This window comes from Carcharodon carcharias, chromosome 12 (assembly GCF_017639515.1).
Source record: "Carcharodon carcharias isolate sCarCar2 chromosome 12, sCarCar2.pri, whole genome shotgun sequence".
NCBI lineage: Eukaryota > Metazoa > Chordata > Chondrichthyes > Lamniformes > Lamnidae > Carcharodon > Carcharodon carcharias.
The window spans coordinates 75,425,790-75,449,293 of NC_054478.1; the positions used below are offsets into that span (position 1 = coordinate 75,425,790).

Here is a 23,504-nt window from a genome sequence, read left to right on the forward strand (position 1 = left end):
ATCAGGCCCTGGGGATTTATCAGCCTTCAATCCCATCAATTTCCCCAACACCATTTCCCTACTAATACTGATTTCTTTCAGTTCCTCCCTCTCACTAAACCTTGTGTTCCCCAACATTTCTAGTATGTTATTAGTGTCCTCCTTTGTGAAGGCAGAACCAAAGTATGTACTTAGTTGGTCAGCCATTTCATTGTTCCCCATTATAAATTCCTCTGTTTCTGACTGTAAGGGACCTACATTTGTCTTCACCAGTCTTTTTCTCTTCACATACCTATAGAAATGTTTACAGTCAGTTTTTATGTTTCCTGCAAGCTTACTCTCGTACTCTATGTTCCCCTTCTTAATCAATCCCCTGGTCCTCCTTTTCTGAATTCTAAACTGTTCCCAATCCTCAGGTCTATTGTTTTTTTCTGGCCAATTTGTATGCCTCTTCCTTGCATCTAATACTATCTCTAATTTCCCTTGTAAGACATGGTTTGGCCACTTTTCCTGTTTTACTTTTGCGCCAGACAGGAATAAACAATTGTTGCAGTTCACCCATGTGCTCTTTGAATGTTTGCCATTGCCTATCCACCGTCATCACTTTAAGTAATGTTTTCCAATCCATCATAGCCAACTCGCGCCTCATACCATCATAGTTTCCTTTATTAAGATTCAGGACCCAAGTCTCAGAATCAACTACGTCACTCTCCATCTTGATGAAGAATTCTATCATATTATGGTCGCTTATCCTCAAGAGGCCTTGCACAACTAGATTGCCAATTATTCCTTTCTCATTACACAATATCCAGTCGAGGATGGCCCATTCTCTCGTTGGTTCCTCAATGTATTGGTCCAGAAAAACATTCCGTATACACTCCAGGAATTCCTCTTCCACAGTATTGTTACTAATTTGATTTGTCCAATCTTTATGCATATTAAAGTCACTTATAATTACATAATTAATATGAGGAACATTGCCAGTTTTGGCCAATTTATATTAGTACCACTGATAAGGCATAGACATTTTCACAACAAGGAAGGAATTAATGTTAAAAGCAAAACGCTGCGGATGCTGGAAATCTGAAAAAAAAAAACCAAAAATTGCTGGAAAGACTCAGCAAGTCTGACAGCATCTGTAGAGAGAAAGACAGAGCTAATGTTTTGAGTCCATATGATTCTTCTTCAGATGTTGCCTGAAGAATCATCCATGCATTGATCAGTCCTGCTCTCATGTTACAGATGGGAACTAAAATGAAGAAAATTAATAAAAACGTATTTGTGCAAAGAGAAGGCAAGTGTTTAGATTTTTGGGCCACAAAATTGGGCTTCAGGGTGCCAGTAGTTTCAGTGCTATGGGTGCCAGTTTAGTGGCAAAATGGTGTCTGTGCCTCTTCTGAACACCATCTTGGTGAGGGTGTTAGCACGGGCCTTACATGCTGGTGCAGAAGTAAACAGAGACGACAGATAAGGAAATGGTGGTATAATGGTAATGCGAACTGGACTCATAATCCAGAGGCCCAGGCTAATGCTCTGTGATGTATGTTCATATCCCAGTATGGCCACTGGTGGAATTTAAATTCAATTAATAATAATCTGGAATATAAAGCTAATCTCAGTCATGGTGAATATGAAACTACCATTGATTGTTGTAAAGACCCATCTGGTTTACTAATGTCCTTTAGGGAAGGAAATCTGCTTCCCTTACCTGGTCTGGCCACCATGTGACTCCAGATCCATAGAAATGTGGTTGATTCTTAACTGCCCTCTGAACTGTTCAATTCAAGGTTCAATTAGGGATCGGCAACAAATGCAGGCTTTTCCAGCGACGCCCACGTCCCATGAAAGGATAAATAAAAAACAAGATTGTGACATCAGTCAGTGCTTAATGAGGATTTGACACCAGACCTGCCATTTTGAATCTTGACTCTTGAGTTAATACTCTCTCTCTCCCAAACACAACAGAACATGCATTTAGCAACATGAAGGACCCCTACCAGTGCTATTTAAAGGGATCATTAACAACTTGCAGATTGGCTGATGATTACTTTCTACTGACCATTTGAATTTATGGAAGTTGTTGGTATTTGGAGGAGTTGATAACAGTAGATTAAAGCCTGCAGGGAGTGAGAAAGGTGTTGCTTGAGACTGCAAGGGCTCTGAGCACACCACTTGCTCCCAGTTGTGAGGGCATGGGATCTATACTAGCAATCCCCCTTGGGCTGCAGCATGAGAGGGAGATGGTGCAGAGGCAGCAACTAAGAGGACAGGCTTCTCCCAAAGGAGCAGGACTTTCAGCAGGAGGCTTACCCACCTAAGCATATCAAGAAGCAGCTCTCCTACCTCCATCTAAGCCAGGAGCAGTGTGTTCAGAGTCTGTGATTCACCAAGACGATGTTCACAAAACTCTGCCACCTCTTGGAACCAGTCCTGCAACCTCAGGGCAGGACAAGGGTGGCATTGCCAGTGATAGTGAAGGTGGCCATGTTTTTTTTATTCATTTACAGGATGTGGGCTTCGCTGGCTAGGCCAGCATCTATTGCCCATCCCTAATTACCCTTGAGAAGGTGGTGGTGAGCTGCCTTCTTGAATTGCTGCAGTTCCTGTGGTGTAGGTACACCCACAGTGCTGTTAGGCAAGGAGTTCCAGGATTTTGACCCACCGACAGTGAAGGAACGGTGATATATTTCCAGGTCAGGATAGTGAGTGACTTGTAGGGGAACTTTCAGGTGGTAGTGTTCCCATGTATCTGCTGCCCTTGTCCTTTTAGATGGTAGTGGTCGTGGGTTTGGAAAGTGCTGCCTAAGGAACCTTGGTGAGTTTCTGCAGTGCATCTTGCAGATGGTACACGCTGCTGCCACTGTTTGTCAGTGGTGGACGGAGCAAATGTTTGTGGAAAGGGTGTTAATCAAGCAGGCTGCTTTGTCCTGGACGCTGTCAGGCTTCATAAGTGTTGTTGGAGATGCACCCATCCAGGCAATTGGGGAGTATTCCATCACACTCCTGACTTGTGCCTTATAGATGTTGGACAGACTTTGGGGATTCAAGAGGCGAGTTACCCACAGCAGGATTCCTAATCTCTGACCTGCTCTTTTAGCCACAGTATTTATGTCGCTAGTCCAGATCAGTTTCTGGTGAATGGTAACCCCCAGGATGTTGATAGTGGGGGATTCAATGACTGTACCATTGAATGGCAAGGGGCAATGTTTAGATTCTCTCATGTTGGAGATGGTCATTGCCTGGCACTTGTGTGGCACAAATGTTACTTGCCACTTATCAGCCCAAGCTTGAATATTGTTCAGGTCTTGTTGCATAGGAACACACACTGCTTCAGTATCTGAGGAGGTGTTAAACATCGTGCAATCATCAGTGGCCATCCCCATTTCTGACCTTATGTTGCATGGAAGGTCATTGATGAAGCAGCTGAAGATGGTTGGGCCTAGGACACTATCCTGAAGAACTCCTGCAGCAATGTCTTGGAAGTGAGATGATTGACCTCCAACAACCACAACCATCTTCCTTTGTGCCAGGTATGACTCCAACCAGTGGAGAACTTCCCCCTGAATCCATTGACTTCAGTTTTGCTAGGGCTCCTTGATGCCACATTCAGTCAAATGCTGCCTTGATGTCAAGGGCAGTCAGCCTCACCTCACCTTGAGTTCAACTCTTTTGAAGTGTTTGAACCAAGGCTGTAATGAGGTTAGGTACTGAGTGGCCCTGGCAAAAAACCAAACTGTGCATCAGTGAGCACCTAATTGCTTAGTAAGTGCGGCTTGATAGCACTGTTGACTATACTTTCCATTACTTTACTGATGATCAAGAGTAGACTGATGGGCAGTAATTGGCTAGGTTGGATTTAGCCTGCCTTTTGTGGACAGGACATACCTGGGCAGTTTTCCACATTGTCGGGTAGATGCCAGTATTTAGCTGTACTGGAACAGCTTGTTTAAAGGTTCAGTCAATTCTGGAGCACAAGTCTTCGGTGCTATTGCAGGAATGTTGTCTGGTGCCAAAGCCTTTGCAGTATCCAATGCCTTCAGCCGTTTCTTGATATCACGTGGAGTGAATTGAATTGGCTGAAGACTAGTACCTGTGAGGATGGGGACCTCATGAGGAGGCCAAGATGGATCATCCACTTTGCACTTTTGGCCGAAGATCATTGCAAATGCTTCAGCCGTGTCTTTTGCACTGATGTGCTGGGCTCCCTCATCATTGAGGATGAGGTTATTTGTGGAGCTTCCTCCTGTAGTTGGTTGCTAAATTGATGAAGAAGCATGGGAGAGAGTGCTGTGGCCAGATCTAATGTAGGAAAATAGATATAGGAAAAAATTATTTTCACTCTTACTGCTGTGTCAAAGCATTGAAGTGTTTGCATATCCTAGGGGTATTGCTGTGGGAGTTTACATTGTCTTGGCTCCATTTCCTCTCCTATTCCATGACCACCGCCACCTCTCTGTGAGAGAATTGCTGAGTCCGTTGCCTATGACATCTGGCGCTTTAACAACCTCCCTGTAGTAGCATAGATTTCCAGTATTAAATGACATCCTGCTTTAAGAGATACATTCACTTTTTAAATTGGCTCTGATCCTGAAGAAAATAATGTCATTCAATTGGGTAGTCTGTAACAGAACTAATGGCATCTCTGCAGAATTCTGGCCAAATTTTTTCCATCTTCTTTGGTTAGTTTTCTCTTTGAATCTGTGTGATTGAATAATTTAACATGAATTAAAACATATGTGTCTTTATTTTTAGTTATGAGTTTTCAGTTGGTGGGTTTTTGTGAACGCTTTAATGATTAGACTACATTGAAATTTCTGATCCAATGATTGGTGGGAGTTGGCTTTTGCTGTTTCAAGGAAGGTTGCAGATGAAAGACATTCTCGACTGTTAGAGACTCTGCACATCAGAGGAGGCTCGTTAAGCAGCAAATAGTAGGAAAATAGCACACTGGCAACAGATTGGAAAGCATGGAAGACTTCAGCAAAGCCCTGTGGTTACAATGCTGACACTGAGGGTAATGGCAGATATTCTTAGCTCATTGGCTTTTCCCCATCAGCAGTGGGTAAGATCTAAATGTCTTTCTTGACTTTAAAATAACTAGATTTTAAGCATCTCTTTGATTCTAGTTTACTTCTAGGTCTTTTACACTTAAAAGTACATCTGTTGAATGGGATTATATTAACTGTTCTCCAAGGACCACTGTTTTAAACCTAACAGAAATCTACACAACACTAATAGTTTCTCTAATTGCATTTTCGTTAATTTTCTCAATTAAGTAAATAAATTGCAATTATTTTTTTTTCATTTTCTACATTGCAAGTTATTTTGGCAAGGAAAATGTTTATTATTAAGGAAACTGTTTGCTGTGGCTGTATAGATTTAGTGTTGTGCAGAAGTGTAATGTTTATCAATTAGCATGTGGACTGGATTTAATTTCATATGGATTTGATCATACAATGTGACGCAATATCTTGAAGAAGTAGTTGTGGTCAGCTGGGAATACTTATTCCAGAGAAAAACAAATCAACACTGCATTTATTCTTTTTTTAAGTCCGTCTTCTACTTCCATATGGAAACTTCATCTGGATTCTTCATAATAAACATAAACGAAGCTCATCTCTTTGATAGATTGACAAACTGAAATGTACTTTGATGTAATTTAGTCCGAACAAAATAGTTAATGCATAGAATTCACAACACATGGCCTATTCAGCCCAACTGATCATTGCAAGTGTTTATGCTTCGCACAGGCCTCCTCCCACCCGTCTAATTTTTACAGCGTGTCCTCTTTTATTCACTTGTGTTTATCTCGCTTCCCTTTAAATGCATCTATGGTATTCGCCAAAACTACTCCTTGGAGTGGACACATTGCACATTCTAACCACTCTCTACATAATAAAGCTTCTCCTGAATTCCCTTTTGGATTTATTAGTCACTGAAATATCTTATATTTATGGTCCCTAGTTTTAGATGCCCCATGAGTGAAAGCTTTTTCTCTACATCTACCATATTAAAGCCTTCATAATTATAAAGACCTCTATCAGGTCTTTGCCCTCAGAAGACATTTAAAAATAACAGCCATATGGCTGATGAACAATATATTTAAAAGACTGAAATCTCAAAACAAGGCACTTTGGAAAGCAGAATAATTTTGTGGGTAACCATTTCTTTGGCATCTACCCATACAAACTGAATAGTGGTGTTTAGAATCTTAAAGATCAAATGTTTTGTTTGCTATCTTGTTACTGGTTTAAAAATGCATTCCTCCAAATGTGCAAACTCAAGCATAACATTGTCATTAAAAATCATGATTTTTCAATTTTGCATGACAATATCAGATGGGTATGTGAAATTAGTTTACATGCTGTCCTGTGTGTACACCTGCTCCCATTTTAGGCCTGTTGGGGAGTTAATGATAGCAACTAGCTCAACTCCCAATATGTCATTGAGGTGTCCCTGATTAAGTAAATAAGCATTAAGGAAGGAGGTTACAAACCCAATTGTTTCATATCTCTAAGGGAAGAGATGTAGGTCTGTGATAAATGAATTGTCTTTGTCAGTTTAACAAGACAAACTGTACAGAGGAGAACTGAACTGCTGTTAGTTGACTTGATTTTGATAACAAAGGGATGATGCAAGTACTGGCTATCCTGGCACAAGGGGCATTTGATCATAATGTGTTAATTCACAATGTTGTCTGGATATGCTTGCAAACAGTTACATTGTTGCAAATCTTGAGGTGTAACTGGATTACCAGTGTTGTATGAATATTGTAATTGGAGACATCTATGATGTCATTTCTCTCTTCATGTAGATCCTAGACTGATGTTCAGTTTGCTATTTCAGTCCAAAGTGAATTCTTTAAAGCTGCTGTTTTGAACAGAAAATGAAAAGGAACAATTAAACTGAAATCTGAAATGGCAATGTTAACTATTCATAGTTGTCCGTTTTTGCTGCTCTTAATAGTGCCTATTTTAATCACACTATTCAACTTAAGAGCAAAAAGAATATTCAGTAACATTTTATAAGCAGAATTTATCTTTAACAAAACAATGTGACTCAGGGAGTTAAATAATTATTTTGTAAATGAAGAATTTTAATGGAATATGAATGTCGTTCAGATGTTGACATTTCATGAGTTAGACACAAACAAATGCTAACAAGAATAATGTCTTGATGAATTAAAATATGTTGAATGTGTGATCTGAAGGAAATTACATGTTGTACATTTAAGTTGCAGCCCAGTAAGTAACAGGCCATATGGCTCAACAGATCTACGATATCACTTATACTCCATACGAGCCTCCTCCTACCCTCCTTCCTCTCAAACTACAGAATCCATTGTACTGTTCTATTCCTTTCTCCCTGATGTACTTACCTAGCTTCCCCTTAAATACATGTATGCTATTTGTTGACTTTAGCACTTGCTGCAATATCTGTCTTCAGAAATACATTGAATGATTGGCTTCAATTCAGCAATTTCATTCAGAAAGACTGGCTTGCACAGATGTGCAATTACTGTGACTTTTTTGATTCCAGAATATTAGCCTGGATTTTCTGGCGCACATACACTTTTTTGATGGATTTGGGGTGTACACAAGTATTGCTCAGGCGAAACACTTTGTAATCAGCAAGCTATATAGTGTAACATGTACCTGCCCATATGTGGGTAGGCACATGCTAATAATACAAACTGTGGGAAACATCATTCATGCCATGTTTTCCTGCTATTTGCCTTCTTTGAATATTTGGCACAGAAGTTAGTTGTTAAGCCTCAACATCTAAGATCCTAAGATCAGCTGAGGAGGCCTTGATAGTCCATTGGAAAAAGAAGCTGTGCACAGTTCCCAGCAACAGGAGGGAAACTTCTCCAGGTATCGTAGGTCGCAGCAGATACGTCTACCTTTTAAGCTTCCAAAAATGGGGGTCAACTTATGCACCGAGTACAAAATGTGAACTCCCAGTGTGGGATATCACCATTTTGGAATGTGAAAAAAAATACTGGTAACTCATATTAAATTAATGTGGCATAGTTTATTAAGTGAATTACTTCTATAGAGATATTTTAACCACAATCAAAGCATTTTGAAACTCATCAAATTCATTGTCTTCAGCATCCGACACAGTGTTAATTTGAATTCATTCTGAGTCACTTGGGCTATGACATTGTAAGGACCAGACCCTGAATCAGACGTGACGCTTTCAGCTTCAGAATCATCCCTCCCCAATCATCTTCCTCTCTGTTTGCTGAATTGGATATTCCATGTTTTTTGAACAATCTAATGACACTGGATTATGATGACACTGGACTAATAGCATGCCACGATTTGATGATGAAACCGCACATAAACATCAAGCAGGACAGCATGCATATTCCCACTCCTTGTGAGGGCTTTTTGTTGATCAGCCATCCATCTATCCCATTCAGCATCAACATGATCCTTGAATGGATTGTTGAGGCAAACATCCAAAAGTTAAACTATGGACAGTAGACCCCAGGTATAACTGTAATGTAGGTATTATTTCTTCACCGGCACCTCTTGATCTCATCGGTTAGATGGGATCTGAACATGTCCCACACTAATAAGCTGCATTGTTTGCATAGGCCACTGCAATGCTTATTCCACACATTATCAATCCACAATTTCACTCCATCCTCATCCATCCAACCATTGTCATGGACATTGTTAGGAAATAGAGATAGTTTAAGTAGGTTATATTGGTCTTAGTGGATGTTAGGAATGAATTTTAGCTTTTAAAGCTTAAGTTTGATTTGTATTTGTGTATTAAGAAAAGGTCAAGTTGAATACAAAAGTAGGGAGGTTATGTTTCAGTTGTACAGGGCACTAGTACTGTGGAGTATTGTGTACAGTATTGGCCACCTTATTTAAGGAAGAATGTAAATGCGTTGGAAGCAGTTCAGAGAAGATTTACCAGAATAATACCTGGAATGGGTGGGCTGTTTTATGAGGAAAGGTTGAACAAACTAGGTTTGTATTGCTGGAGTTTAGAAGAATAAAAGGCGACTTGATTGAAACATATAAGATCTTGAGGGGTCTTGACAGGGTGGCTGTGGAGGGGATGTTTCCTCTTGTGGAAGAATCTAGAACTATGGGTCACTGTTTAAAAATAAGGGGTCGCCCATTTAAAACAGAGATGAAATGAAAATTTTTCATTCAGAGGGTCGTGAGTCTTTGTAACTCTCTTCCTGAAAAGGTGGTAGAAGCAGAGTTTTTGAATATTTTTACTGCAGAGGTGGATAGATTCTTGGTAAGCATGGGGGTGATAGATTATCGAGGTAGGTGGGATGCAGATTTGAGGTTGCTATCAGATCAGCCATGATCTTATTAAATGGTGGAGCAGGCTCGAAGGGCTGAATGGCCAACTCCTGCTCCTTGTTTGTATGTTTAAAAGGTACCTGCATTTCTAATGAGAGTTTACAACTGTAAGAGAAGTTAAGCAAACACAAGAGGAGAAAAACTGGGCTGTTGCCTAGCAACATCTTTCATGCCGTGTTTTCCTGCTAGTTGCCTTCATTGAATATTTGGCACAGGAGTTAGCTGTTAAGCCTCAACATCTAAGGTCAGCTGAGGGGGCCTTTATAGGAGGCAGGCTCCTCCTACAGACATACACACACAGAAGAAACTAGAAACAGCAGTTTGATTTGGAAGCTACTTGAGTTCAATTGGTTTTGAAGACAGCTGCCAGACAGAAGAAGCCCAGAAGGCTCAGATAGCCACTTCCAAGCTAAAGAAGAAAGTCCCCAAGAATCCAGAGGGGTGGAACAGGAGAAATTCCTAAGCAGACCTTCTAGTCAAAGGAAGGACAGGGATCTGGAAAAGGTCCTGTTAAGTGAAGTTATGAGTGAGGGGCAGAGAAAGGGGCTCCAAGCTTCAAGCTTAAAGTTCCAAGCTGCAGGAAGTAGAGTCAAGGCAATAAAAAGGCTTGGAAGGTCCAAAGAGACAACTCAAGTTCTGTAACACTTTGCTATGGGCATTTGGGGAGGCGATGGCATAGTGGTATTGTTGCTGGACTAGTAATCCAGAGACCCAAGGACTCTGGGGACCTGGATTCGAATGCCACCATGGCAGATGGTGGAATTTGAATTCAATAAAAATCCGGAATTAAAAGTCTAATGATGACCATGAAACCATTGCCGATAAGCTCTTCACTGATGCCCAATTTGGGTTCTGCCTAGGCCACTCAGCATGGTTCAAACATGGATAAAAGAACTGAACTGAACTCCCAAGATGAGATGAGAGTGACTGCCCTTGACATCACGATAGCATTAGACCGAATGTGGCATCAAGGAGCCCTAACAAAACTGGAGTCAATGGGAATTAGGGGGAAAACTCTCCGCTGGATGGAGTCATACCTAGCATAAAGGAAGATGGTTGTGGCTGTTGGAGATCAGTCATCTCAACTGCAGGAGTTCCTGCAGTTCCACGGCCCAACCATCTTTAGCTGCTTATCAATGACCTTCCTTCCATCATAAGGTGGGGATTTTTGTTGATGATCTGCGACACCTTAGATACTGAAGGAGTCCATGTCCAAATGCAGCAATATCTAGGCTTGGGTTAGTAACATTTGCACCACACAAGTGTCAGGCAATGACTATCTCCAACAAGAGATAATTCAACCATCGGCCCTTGATGTTCAATGGCATTACCATCACTGAATCTCCCACTATCAACATCCTGGGGGTTACTGTTGACCAGAAACTGAACTGGATTAGCCATATAAATACTGTGGCTACAAGAGCGGGTCAGAGGCTAGGAATCGTGCGACGAGTAACTCACCTCCTGACTCCCCAAAGCTTATCCACCGTCTACAAGGCAAAAGTCAGGAGTGTGATGAAATACTCCCCACTTGCTTGGATGAGTGCAGCTCCCACAACACTTAAGAAGCCTGACACCATCCAGGACAAAGCAGCCCTCTTGATTGGCACTACATCGCTAAACCTTCACTCTCTCCACCACCAACGCATAAGATGCTGTAAGACGCACTGCAGGATTTCATCAAGGCTCCTTAGACAGCACCTTCCAAACCCACGACCACTACCACCTAGAAGGACAAGGATAGCAGATAGATGGGAACATTAGCACCTGGAAGTTCATCTCCAAGTCACTCACCATCCTGACTTGGGAATATATCATCGTTCCTTCACTGTCGCTCGGTCAAAATCCCAGAACTCCCTCACAGCACTCTGGGTGTACCTACACCACACGGACTGCAGCGGTTCAAGAACTCAGCTCACCATCACCTTCTCAAGAGCAACTAGGGATGGGCAATAAATGCTGGCCTAGCCAGCGACGCCCACATCCCATGAATGAATTAAAAAAAATGTGAAGCAGTGGTGTACTGTTGACAGCTGAGTCGGGTGAGAGAGAGTGCATGGAAGAAAGCTTGAATGCATGTGCTGACCCAGGGAAGAGGGGCATCAGAAGGAAAGTTCGAAACCCTGGAGGTGGACCTTTGCAGAAGGCATCTGAGAGAAAGAGTCGGTTTGGGAGAAGATTCCAAAGCGAGTCCTCTGAGAGTGGAGTTTGGAAACCCTCATGTGAAAGACGGAGTTCAATGAGACTGGTTGGCCCACGGTGTGACAAGTGTCTGAGGAGGGAGTTGATTAGAGATCTATAGCATCTGGTTCAGGTGGTATCTGTCACTTGGTTTCAGAGTGTGGTGTGTCTGACCACAGATCGCCTTACTTACTTTGTACTTACTGTGAACATTAGAGTATAAGATAGCTTTTGGAACTTGCTTTACCCTTACTTATCTGTATATATCTGTAAAGATATAGTTGTGGATGAAGGAGTATTGTAGTATAGTTCATCTTTTCTTTTAAATAAATGTTTTATTCTTTTGTTAAAAGTTTATTAGCTGACTCCGGTGACTCTGTTCAGTAGCCACTGCCCAAGTATCTAAACAAACAATTAAAAGTTAGGATCTATCAAGTTGGGTTCCACTCTGGGATCTGGCTTGTCCAGTGGTAATCTCAGCTGGGATCATAACAACATTCACAAAAAAATGCACAAAAACTTCTGTTGGGAACTTGATTTTCGGCATGGTTTTTTACTTTAAAAATTACCATAGGCTTTACTTTCATTCCGCCAGCTATGCAGGCAAGTACAATTGTGAACCTTGTCTTCTAATGTCCTGTTGTTTTACTGGAACTGTTTTCAAACCTTTCCACTCCATAGTTCAGTTACTGGGCAAATCAAAATTCATGGGCGTTTCATCCAAATTGCTGATGTGGCATATGAGTACTCATGTTTTTGCCACTTCTGATGATGAATTAGTGGAAACTGGTAATTTTGGCATTAAGTTTGACAATTTTCTGGCAATTTTTGAGGGCTCATTCCAATACATGCTTCTCAAAATCAGACCAGTGGCTGGTCCGTGTTCTCATGGCTCATTTGGTCTTGGGCATCTTCTTCAGGGCGGATTTCTCCTTCTTCCATTCCTGCACAAGATTTTTACTAACACCAAATTCCCTCGCTGAAGCATAGATATTTTATGGGTTAGCAAATGTTACGACTTTTGAAACCAGCTTTGTACTTAATTTAAAAGCAAAATACTGCAGATGCTGGAAATCTGAAACCAAAACAGAAAATGCTGGAAAAATTCAGGTCTAACAGCATCTGTGGAGAGGAAGAAAACAGAGTTAATGTTTCGAGCCCTTGTGACTCTTCTTCAGATCAGTGATGGGCTTTAGAAGATAGGCATTATAAAAGTAAAAGATAAAGTTCACAGGATCTTGATGCTGTTGATCTGGATCTCCCTTGTGTGAAGACAGGCCGTTGGTTCCGGTAGATATCTGGAGGTTCTCACCAATGAAGCTTCGCAATAACGGAGAATACAGCCAGGTTGATCCCTCTTCTCAGTCTCTCAGGTTTCCAAAACACAGACAAGCTCCATTGAGCTAAAGATTCTTAGCTGGACTCTGCCAACAACTTTATTTAGGAAAGGCAAGGCAAGAAGATGAGCTGAGCAGCCTTTTTACTTTCTCTCAGTTCAGTCCCAACTGAACTCAAAAACACAAGTCCAAAACTTAAAGCTCATCCCTGTCATGTGACAGTAACTCACTAGTTTTTCTACCTTTAAACCAGTTTTTTCATCAATTAAAGTAATTGCAATGCAAACAAGCACACAACTCCCCACCCCCCCCCACCCCCACCACCCCCAATTTGTTGGAGTGGAGGTTGAGGGGAGGACAAGTGCAAAAATTCAAACTTTGTGCAATGTGAAACTGTAATTTAAGCATTAAATCAAATTCGTAAATTGAAAATAAATCTGTTTTTAATTAAAAGATTTGTTAGAATTTGAATCCTGAAATTAGACCCATTCTTCTTCTGTTTGTTTTTTTTTCTACATTAAAGCATTTTAGTTGAGTTCAGTCTTTATTAAGTTTAAATCTCCAACTCTGAGTACTCCCTTGTAGAATTGGCTGAATCTTTTTAGAGAATCTTATGCAGTTCTCCCAACTCTGGTATTCAGGGAGTTGATTAGAGATCAAAGAAGCTATATAATGATTCCAATCCACTGCTTTTTTTTAGATTGACATCATAGTGAAAGTTGGTTAAATTTGCCAAAGTTTCAGAATTGAAGTCATTGTTGTACATTGGAAATAGTTGTGACCCCAACATTGAGAGGTCCAAATACTGAGTGCTGGGACACTCCACTCAGTATTTCTCCCCAGTCTCATATTATCTCTCTAACCAATACCTATTTTCGCCCCCTCAGTCAATTTCTCACCCATACTCAAGCTTTGCTCCGAATTATTAATCAGATGTCTTTTAGCAGCCTTAAATACACAACGTTGTATGCAGGTTTTACCACAGTCAACTTGCGTAATCACTTCCATGAAAAAAATCAGAAAGCTTGACCATACAGAATCTTCCACATCCAAAGACATGTAGACAACTGTTTGCTACGTGTTTTAAGATGCTGGGGACAGAAGAAGAAGATGAGTCATATGTAACAATGGGACCCAAGAGAATTAGGCAGCATTAAAGAAGAACCAGACTCTCACAGATATATTTTATGACCACAGTTTGTAGACCAAGGCACACTTTCACTAGCATTTCTTTACTGTTATAGGTGGCTTCATTTCACTCCTGAAGCCTGGGAAGATCTTTGCTCAAGTATGACTTTCAATTATAAAGACATCTTAAAGGGGCAGTCGACAAAGCCCTCTTGTGTTGTTGTCATGAGGAAAGCAAAAGACTCGCCTGCAACCCATACACGGAGGAGAATAGGATAGGAGATGCTCATTGATCTGTGGGAAAATAAACTGAATGGAGCCATTTATTTTCTTGAACCCTTGAGAGAATGTGCATCTGATTCAGCTCTCATGAAATCAGACGCAGACACTTGTTGATATTTCCATTTTGTTCTCCAAGATTCGCAAATCTATCACTAAATGCTTCCATGTGGTAGCCAGTTAGCAGCCTAGAGGCTATACTGGGAGGGATAAATGCTGATGTTCCTGCAGCTGCCACTGGCTCCAGGAAGAAAGGTACAAAGATTGAAATTGCCTCAGTCTAGGCCGTATATGACATTTCTTGTGAGATGCAGCACAGACCTTTTATATGTGTGTGATGCTCTGTGAGCATTGTTCCCTTCATCATAGGTTCCCTCCTCAAGATCATCTTTTGTGTGATGCAGATCCAGGGACTTGTCTATGGACATCCACTCATAACTGCAAAATCCTCTTCCACACACTTTGTTATCCTTGTGTTCTGTGACTTGTCCTGTGGCAATTCTTCTTTAAACTATCTAATCGACCTCAAGTGTGCCTTTCTGGACTGGGTGGATGATTATGTTAGAAGACATAATGAAATGGGACAATTTCTGCAACACTCTTGAATTTCTGTCAAAATCTCCTGAGCTCGCCCATCCTGCATTTCTATATTATTTCCTGGAGATGAACTACGACAATGAATAGCACAGGAGGAGGAGGAACAGAGACACAATTACCTCAGTATGAAGTACAATTAGGAGGACAAGGAGTATGGAAGAGATGAAGTTGGATTCAAACCATCCATGAGTTCCTGTAGAGACCTCCTGCTCCATGTTACTTTTCCCCAACCATCTCCAATTCACCACCATTTGCTTCCTCACTTTCCCACAACATCCATAATGATATTAGCGAGGAAATGGCACCAAAAGATTCAAAGAGCACAAAATAATTGGAGGAGCGTGAAGTGTTTAAGGATGTGCTACCTTCTCAACAGAGGCCAAGGAGAAGCATGCCTTTGGCTTTGGAATCCTTGGATGCTAGAATTCGGGTACTTGTCCAAAAAGAAGCTTGTTCAAGGATCGTTACACTTATGTGCTGGCTTTGAGTCAATTTTCAAGGATGTGTGGCAACTAAAAGGAGTGACTCTTGAGCCAAAAGCTTTCATTTGTGGCAATATCATCAAAGCTTGATTTTCGTTGCAAGCACCAATGGAATGTCTGGCAACTTCACTGGACTCTGCAGAAGACCCTCAGCTAAGAAGTTGCCAAGGACCTGGTGGTGCTTCCCCATCCATTGAAGCACAGGATGCAGATCTAATGACAATAGGAGAGAGAATAGATTATATCCTGGCTTCAAGTCTATGGCCCCCATTTGCCAGCAGGCATACAGTATTATATACTTCTCTGAATTATATTTCTTATGCCATCGGTCGACTTGTATTTTATTCAACTCATTCTGTACATTTGAACTGCCTTCCCTGATTCCACTCACACTTTTTGTTTTGTTGATGTTTACTGATAAGCAGAAAACTTTGTGAGAAGATTGTTATGGCACAGCGGATGGTAAATGCCGAGCTACTCATATCCCACAGGGAGGCTTGAAATAACTGCCACAACTGTTTTGCAATTTGTATTTTTATTTTGGGAAGCGTACCTTGAATTCAGTAATAATAAGTCTACCAACTCTTAGAGGTGTTTTACAAAACTAAATTAAACATTTATTAATAGAAGAAAAGATTTTAAGCACATACATATGTCTACAAATTACTACTATAATAACCCCAACTCCCCTAATTAATCTACCTCACAGTTACACTTCCATTAAGGCAACAGTGAAACAAGATAGATTTCAGCAGACCCAGGCAAAGCACACAATACCCTGGACAGTGATATTAACAGTGGCCAGGATATTGAGGTCGGCGAGCGGCGGGCGGGGCCCACTCGCCGACACGTAATATGGTGCAGGATGACGTTGGGCAGAACTCCCAATGTCCCACCGTGTCATATCAATTTTCAGGTCAGCGGGGGCACAGCTGAATCCACTGTGCACCCGCTGACCTGTCAACGGCCTATCGAGACCATTTAAAAAGTAATTAAGCTCATTAATGGACGTGCCCGTCCAGCCTTAAGGTTGGCGGAATGGGCGGGTGGAATGGCCGGGAGCCCTGGCGGGCTTCAGAAAAAGCATGAAACCTCAGCCACAGGTGGGATGAGGTTTCATGAAGGTTTTTAAAAATTTAATAAATGTTTGATTAAAAGTGATGGACATGTCCCAACACATGCGACAGTGTCAGATGAGGGTGCAAGGCAGGGAAGTTTTATTTTTCTCCCTTAATCATTTTTTAATTTAGCATTGATCTCCCTGAGACAGCGCTAAGCCTCAGGGAGATGAGTGCGCTCTTTCGCGCGCTTGCGTGAAAGACCGCACTTTCGGCTGAGGGAATCCCCTCCGCCCGCACAGGGAAGCGCTTCCTGGCAGATGTCATGCTGGGCGGGCCTTAATTGGCCTGCCCACATAAAATGGCAGCGCCCCCCCAATCACGGGCGCCGATCAGAGGTGCACCCACACACACCCGCTCCAGCACTTCTCCCCCCGCTGGGGCAAAAATTCTTCCCAGTCAGTTTCCTTAGCTTTGGTTTCTGTAGGCAGCAGCTTGATGCATAGAGGCTGGAGGCTTTTCACACTTGTTAGATCTTAGACTTCCTTCTCCTTAGACATAACCTCAGTCCTTTATACAGGTTTCTCCCTTTTTAATGTAGATCCCATTGTTCCAAAATGTCTTTGCAACTTTACTTTTTCCATAATATAAACCTTTCATAGCACTCATATTATCTGTAATCTCCGGGAAGAATAAACACACTGTTTGACTTAGCTTCATATGGCTAGGTGTAATATCTCATCATCTCTTTGAAATACAAACTAGTCTGGTTTATCTAAAAATGCAAATATTTCTCACAACCTAAAACTTCAGCCATGTTTACCTTCTTACCATTTCAAACCTAGCTCCCCTTTTGATCACTCAAAAGCTCCAGACTAGCTGTCACTAATTCAATTAAATCCACCACACACATATCCACACAGAGAAACTAATCCAAACCCCACTATTAACCTATCTTTACAATAAATCTCAATAATATTATGAAAATGATATTATTTTCATGACAAGATAATGAGTAGAAAGGACTCTTGAGACAGATGAATTTTAATGTGGAAAAGGCACAGTGGTATAGGTAATCGGAATGTGATAGGATCTTCATTGATGGAGGCTAAACAGGAAAAGGCTTTGGAAGTGATCATTAACAAGATCCTTTCAGAATATGATCAGTATGAGACATTTAATAATGTTCTAGATCCTGTACTGGCGTGCATCTGGAAGATGTGAAACTACAACTCAGATTTCACTCCATATACCAGCCACTTTAGGGTGTATTTAGTGCAGTAAATAGAATAAAGGTAGATAATTAAGGTTACCACTTCAAATTTACTGCAAAACGTCTGCACCAAAATTTCTCCCCCAGCCAAAAAACTGCCCATCTCCTTCTAAATCCCACTAGATCTGCTTTATTTAAATTTATTTAGTGGTTAAGGCCAGGATTTATTTCCAATTAAATGGTGTCGAGGAGAGGGCATGGCTAATATGTTGGATCCATTTTCCACAATGTCCACTATATTGTGCCAGAATTTTGCCGCAAACAATTAGACATAATGGTGATAAGAGACAAATACTTTTGTGTTTTTTCAATTTTTCTCTCATCAAAGAGAGGAAGAGAAAGACACAGAGAAAGTTACAAAACAACAGGACTTCTGTATTGCATTGAGAAGTGGTTCTATAATTCTGTTGTTGTGACATAGGAAACAGTTGTAGCAGTGTAAACGCAGGAAGCTGGTTCTCATCACCCAAACTCAATACACCTTTACATGAGTGTTTATTATGTATTAAAACCTGCAATATAGAGGCATAAGTCAGGAGTGTGATGGAATATTTTCCACTAGCCTAGATGAGTGCAGCTCTAACAACACTCAAGATGTTTGACATCATCCAGGACAAAGCAGTCTGCTTGATTGGCACCCCATCCACCACCTTCAACATTCACTCCCTCCACCCCCAATACACTGTGGCCAGCAGTGTGTACCATCTACAAGATGCACTGCAGCAGCTCGCCAAAGCTCCTTCGACAGCACCTTCCAAACCCACGTCCTCAACCACTGAGAAGGACAAAGACGGCAGATGCATGGGAACTCTACTCCAAGCTATACACTATCCTAATTTGGAACTATATTGCCATTCCTTCTCTATTACTGGGTCAAAATCCTGGAAGTCCCTTCCTCACAGCACTGTGAATGACCTACACCACATGGACTGCAGCAGTTCAAGAAGGTGGCTCACCACCACCTTCTCAAGGGCCATTAGGAATGGATAATAAATGCTGGCCTAGCCAGTAATGCCCATATCCTTGAAAGAATTAAAAATAAACTGTCCATAGCTGGTGATTAACATAATGACAGGGTATTTACATCCTCACTTCACTGTCAGCCACACTGTCTCCAAACAGGCCACTGTTTGTATATGAAAAATGTGCAACAGTGCATTACTTGGTCACAAAGTTTCCTCTTGTAGTAAGTGTATCACTTTTTCTAAATTTTAGAAGGATATATTCTGCTTTCTTACTTATTATTCACATTGAATAGCTGCATAATCTTGTTTTTGATTTTCTCCTTGTTTTCATTCAGCTTGTTTAGATTTTGTCCATGCTGAACATTTGGATTTTTCCCCTTCTTTCATCTCTCTTGTGTAGAAAGCATAGGTTTATGCCCTGCTTCCACATCCAGTGATGCTGACAGGATAACATGACAAGCACTGGCTAAATACATTTTCCCAAAAATCTGTTTTTAATTTATTTGTGAAAGCTGTTTAATTAACCCTGATTAAAACTGAAAGCTGCTGCAACTCTCCTGATTTTTCCTAAAATATTCATTCTTTTCTTGATCCTCCTGCCCCTCATTCCAAAAATATAATACACCTGGAGTTCCTGGAAATCGATCTGCAAGATGGATTCAATCATTCCTTTTCATCTTCCAGTGCTTTATGTCTGGAATTGGAGAATCAAAATTATATTTAGGATCTAACCATCAATGCTATTTACGGTAATAGACAAGAACTTGATTTTATACAATGTCTTTATCATCCACAGGAGCATTATCAGACAAAATTTGACATTGAGCCCTGTAAAGGGATATTAGGACAGGTGACTGAAAAAGTGGCCACAGAGAGAGGTTTTAAAGGAAGAGAGGTTTAGTTAGGGAATTAGAGTGCTTATGGCCTAGAAAGGTGAAGGATAATTACCAACAGTGGGATGAAGGGAATTAGGGATGCGCACAATTCCAGAATTGGAGGAACAAGCGGGTGTGGGGCATTGTATGGCTAGGGGAGGTTACAGAGATAGGAGAGGCTAGGTCATAGATGGATTGAACATAAGAGTAAGAATTTAAAATTTGAGGCATTGCTGGACCATGAATCAAGGGACCAAGGTGATGGGAGACTGGGACTTGGTGTGATACATTGAAGAGTAATCAAATGATTGTGTGGTATGAATAGAATGGACCTGCAATTTTTTTCCCTTATTGTTTTATGGGATGTGGGCTTCACTGGCAGGGCCAGCATTTGTTGCCCATCCCCAAATACCCTTGAATTGAGTGGCTTGCTAGGTTATTTCAGAGTCAACCACATTACTGTGGGTCTGGAGTCACATTTAGGCCAGACCAAGCAAGGATGGTAGATTTCCTTCTCTAAGGGGCATTTTACAACAATTGATGATAGTTGTCTTGGTCACCATTACTAAGACTAATTTTATATTCCAGACTTATTAATTGAATTTAAACTCCACCAGCCGCTGTGGTGGGATTTGAACCCATTTTCCCCCAGAGTACTAGGGCCTTTGGATTACTAGCCCACTGACCTTAGCAGTGTGTCACTGTCTCCCCACATTATTAGAGTCTATAAAGCACAGGATGTTTCCAGGGCATAAGCCTGACAATGAAGCTGGAAAGATGTCTTCCTCTGGGTTCTACTACCTACCTTGCTAAAGTTCACAGGGTTAGTTAAGACATGGTTGTTTAGCCTTGCATAGAAGATTTGCTGTGTTTCACACTCCTCCAGAAAGTTGTGATTGATGTCCTAGTGCATCTCTGTGGAGGGACTGCTCTAAAAATCCTTTATCCCACAAGCCTCTTGCTCCCTTCCCTTACTTGGACCTACTGGTGAACCCCAATTCTTTCCTTTCTGATGAAATATGCCTGGTGAACACAAGCATACTAGTGTCATGATAATGCCAGATTCCAACTAAGGGTTGAGGAATGGAAACACTCAACTATAGGAAGGTCTAACCCTCCTTTATGTCAATGGTCTTGTAGAAGTAGGTGAGCATTCACCCCCTCAAAAGGCCATCTTAGAAATTGTGGTTTTAAGTCCGGAACATGGTCCATCTCCCAACTGGTGAGTTGTTGCCAAGTTTACAGCAGGGATCCATCGTAATTGCTGTGGATTTTCAGAGACTGATACTTTTGTTTAGTTTGTCTGACAAGATAAACCGTGGATTTCACAGATATCCGTTAAGTATGCTTCATTTTATATGGGTTTTTGAAAAGGGCCTCTGAATTGTAATCCTGAAAATCTAAGTAGGATTTTCATAGTAAGCATATAGACTCGGCAGCAGTACTTGAACAGAAACTTGCAACCTCCCTTGATGTCGTTCTTAAAATAAACTTTATCAGATCAATGCAGCTCATCGGACCATATATGGATCCCAAATCTGGACTTTTGGAGGTTGCCAGCTTTAAATGGCTGTGAATGTCATCAACAGTGGGAGAATCTTTTATCTGATCAACAACATTCTTTTAATAAAGACACTACCCTAAAGGTTCATGCTATTTAAGAAGCAGCTTGAAATTGACCTGTCCTTGTGACAACCTAAACTTCCTCTCCTGAAGAAATGCTAACAGTTGGGCCTGATGCAATTGATTGCAAACACCTTGGGTGCTGGTGCCAGCATACAACCTCAAATAATTTTAGATACAGTAAATCCTGCAAAATATGTGACTTGCAGGATTAAGATATTTCGAGTGGGAAATGGCTGATCAATGGGGAATTTCAACAGTCTAATTTCAGGGATAGAACAATTTAGTCCATACAGCTATTAAAACTTATGCTTTCCATTTACCTTGTCAGTTTTGCTTGGTCAACTGTGTAAGAGAGAGGTTCTTGTATCTTCAAAACATGTTGTTCTAGCATTGAAATAAAGCAGAAAATGCTGGAAAAGCTTGGCATGTCTGGCCGCATCTAGGGGGAGAAAAACAGAGTTAATATTTCAGGCTTGTGAGCATTGGTTCACACAAAGGGAAACATGATTTAATTTCATCAGAAAGGTTCTGAAAAAGAACCAAGTAGATGTAATGGAAATCCTACAATCTTCAAAGATTTTTGCCAAACTTTTATCAGTGAACTATGTTATTCTAATACAAATGCTTATAATACCTCAAAACATTTTTATTTTTTCCCCCAACAGCTTTCTGGAGGTTGTGAATTGACAGTGGTGCTACAAGACTTCTTAGCAAGCAACAACAGTGAGCTCAGCATCCAAATAGGACAGACTGTTGAGCTATTGGAGAGACCCAGTGAAAGGCCTGGCTGGTGCTTAGTACGTACAACAGATAGAAGTCCTCCATTGGAAGGTTTGGTTCCCAGCAGTACACTCTGCATTTCTCACTCCCGCAGCAGTGTGGAGATGGAATGTTTCTTTCCGCCTGGAAAAGGTAAATGCAGCGTTTTAGATGCTTTTGGTAATGTCAGGTTTGAACTGTAACAATCATCCAGTTTGAGATCACATGAAGGATTTTGTTTTATAGCACTACAATAAAGCCATCCTCCTTCTTTAAAATAATAGTTAAAGGTTCAAGGAAGATCTTTTCTATTTTACTACCCTAAATGATCATATTACTGTAGAATCAGCCTGAAATTAACCTGTTCTTGTGAGAGCTTTAACTATTGCAGTTGGAGAAATACTGGCATTTTGGCTTGATGCAATTAACTGAAGACTTCTTTGGTACTGATGGCAGCATGCATCAATTTCAAATAGTTTTAGATACAGTATGGCAACTATTATAATGTAAAACATATGTATATGCTTGATGCCGATATGTGGGACAACTGGATCAGCCACTTGATGAAAACTGAGAGATGCCCAAATGGTTGTGTATGGGCCTCATTATGGTGTAACAGGTGTTTTGCCCAAGTGTTTGTAGGCATAATGAAGCACCTCATTGTGAATGGGATGGGGGGATGAAATTTCAAGCGGCTGCAGCATATATAGAACTTGCATCCTGGAGATTGTGGTTGAACAATTGAGGGCATGCAGGAACATCCTCTTTCCTCCAAATGATGAGAGTACTGAGGAAAACTGCAGCAGGCCTCAAGGGAGGTAAATGAGTACGTTAACACAGGCAACCTCAGCACAGGACACGAGCACATCACAGAATATAATTTATTGACCTGGCAGGCTCGGATTTAATTCTTAACACATCTCCTCCTCTACATCATACCTTGTTATGGTCCTTCTTTTCTCCATTACCATACAACGCAAGAAACTCCCACACCTTCTCCAGCTGCTTTTCTAATTAGCAATGGGCACTAAGCAACCCGCCTCCAGTTTCAGCTGTGCTATTAGCAGTTATTTCTGTCATCATAGGAGGCATCAGCTGCAAATTGTCATCTCCTGGCTGCACAAGGAAATCTTTGCACTGCTCTTTTATTCCCAGAAAATGTCACTGTGGTGACACTTTACTGCTCTATGACATCTGACCCTCCTGTGCACTGCTTGTTACACTAATTGTGAAGACATCAGTATCTGCATAAAATCAATTGCCTTTTGTACTTTGTGGAAAACAATGATTCCAGAGAAGCAAACAATCTACTTGCTGGCTCCTGAAATAAGACATTTTTCACCTGCCAACCACAGGAATGGACAACAGCTTTGCTACTAGGCACCAAGTCATCAATTGCAGCCAGGAAGGACCCAGAGGCAAAGAACTTTGGGGTCATCATCATTTTGACAACCACTGGCAAGGCATGATCCTCCTTATATGTTGGACCAGGTCTGACTGAAGCAGGTGATACACTGCAATTGCAGTCTCATGCTGAAATGCAGCCTTTGCACTAACTGCTCCTGAGAGAAGTTGCGGTATATAACCCTAAGTATACCGCCTGAACTGGATACGGTCATGTTCTTGC

General features: G+C 41.2%; 1 protein-coding gene across 1 annotated transcript in view; it reads left to right on the plus strand.

The window, feature by feature from the left end:
- The window catches only part of kalrna (kalirin RhoGEF kinase a), a 1,007,899-nt gene that overhangs the window by 704,312 nt on the left and 280,083 nt on the right, over positions 1-23,504 (plus strand). Inside the window, exon 34 of the mRNA XM_041200492.1 lies at positions 21,784-22,030. Coding sequence (XP_041056426.1) covers positions 21,784-22,030 — 247 coding nt within the window. The remainder of the gene's footprint in view (positions 1-21,783; positions 22,031-23,504) is intronic.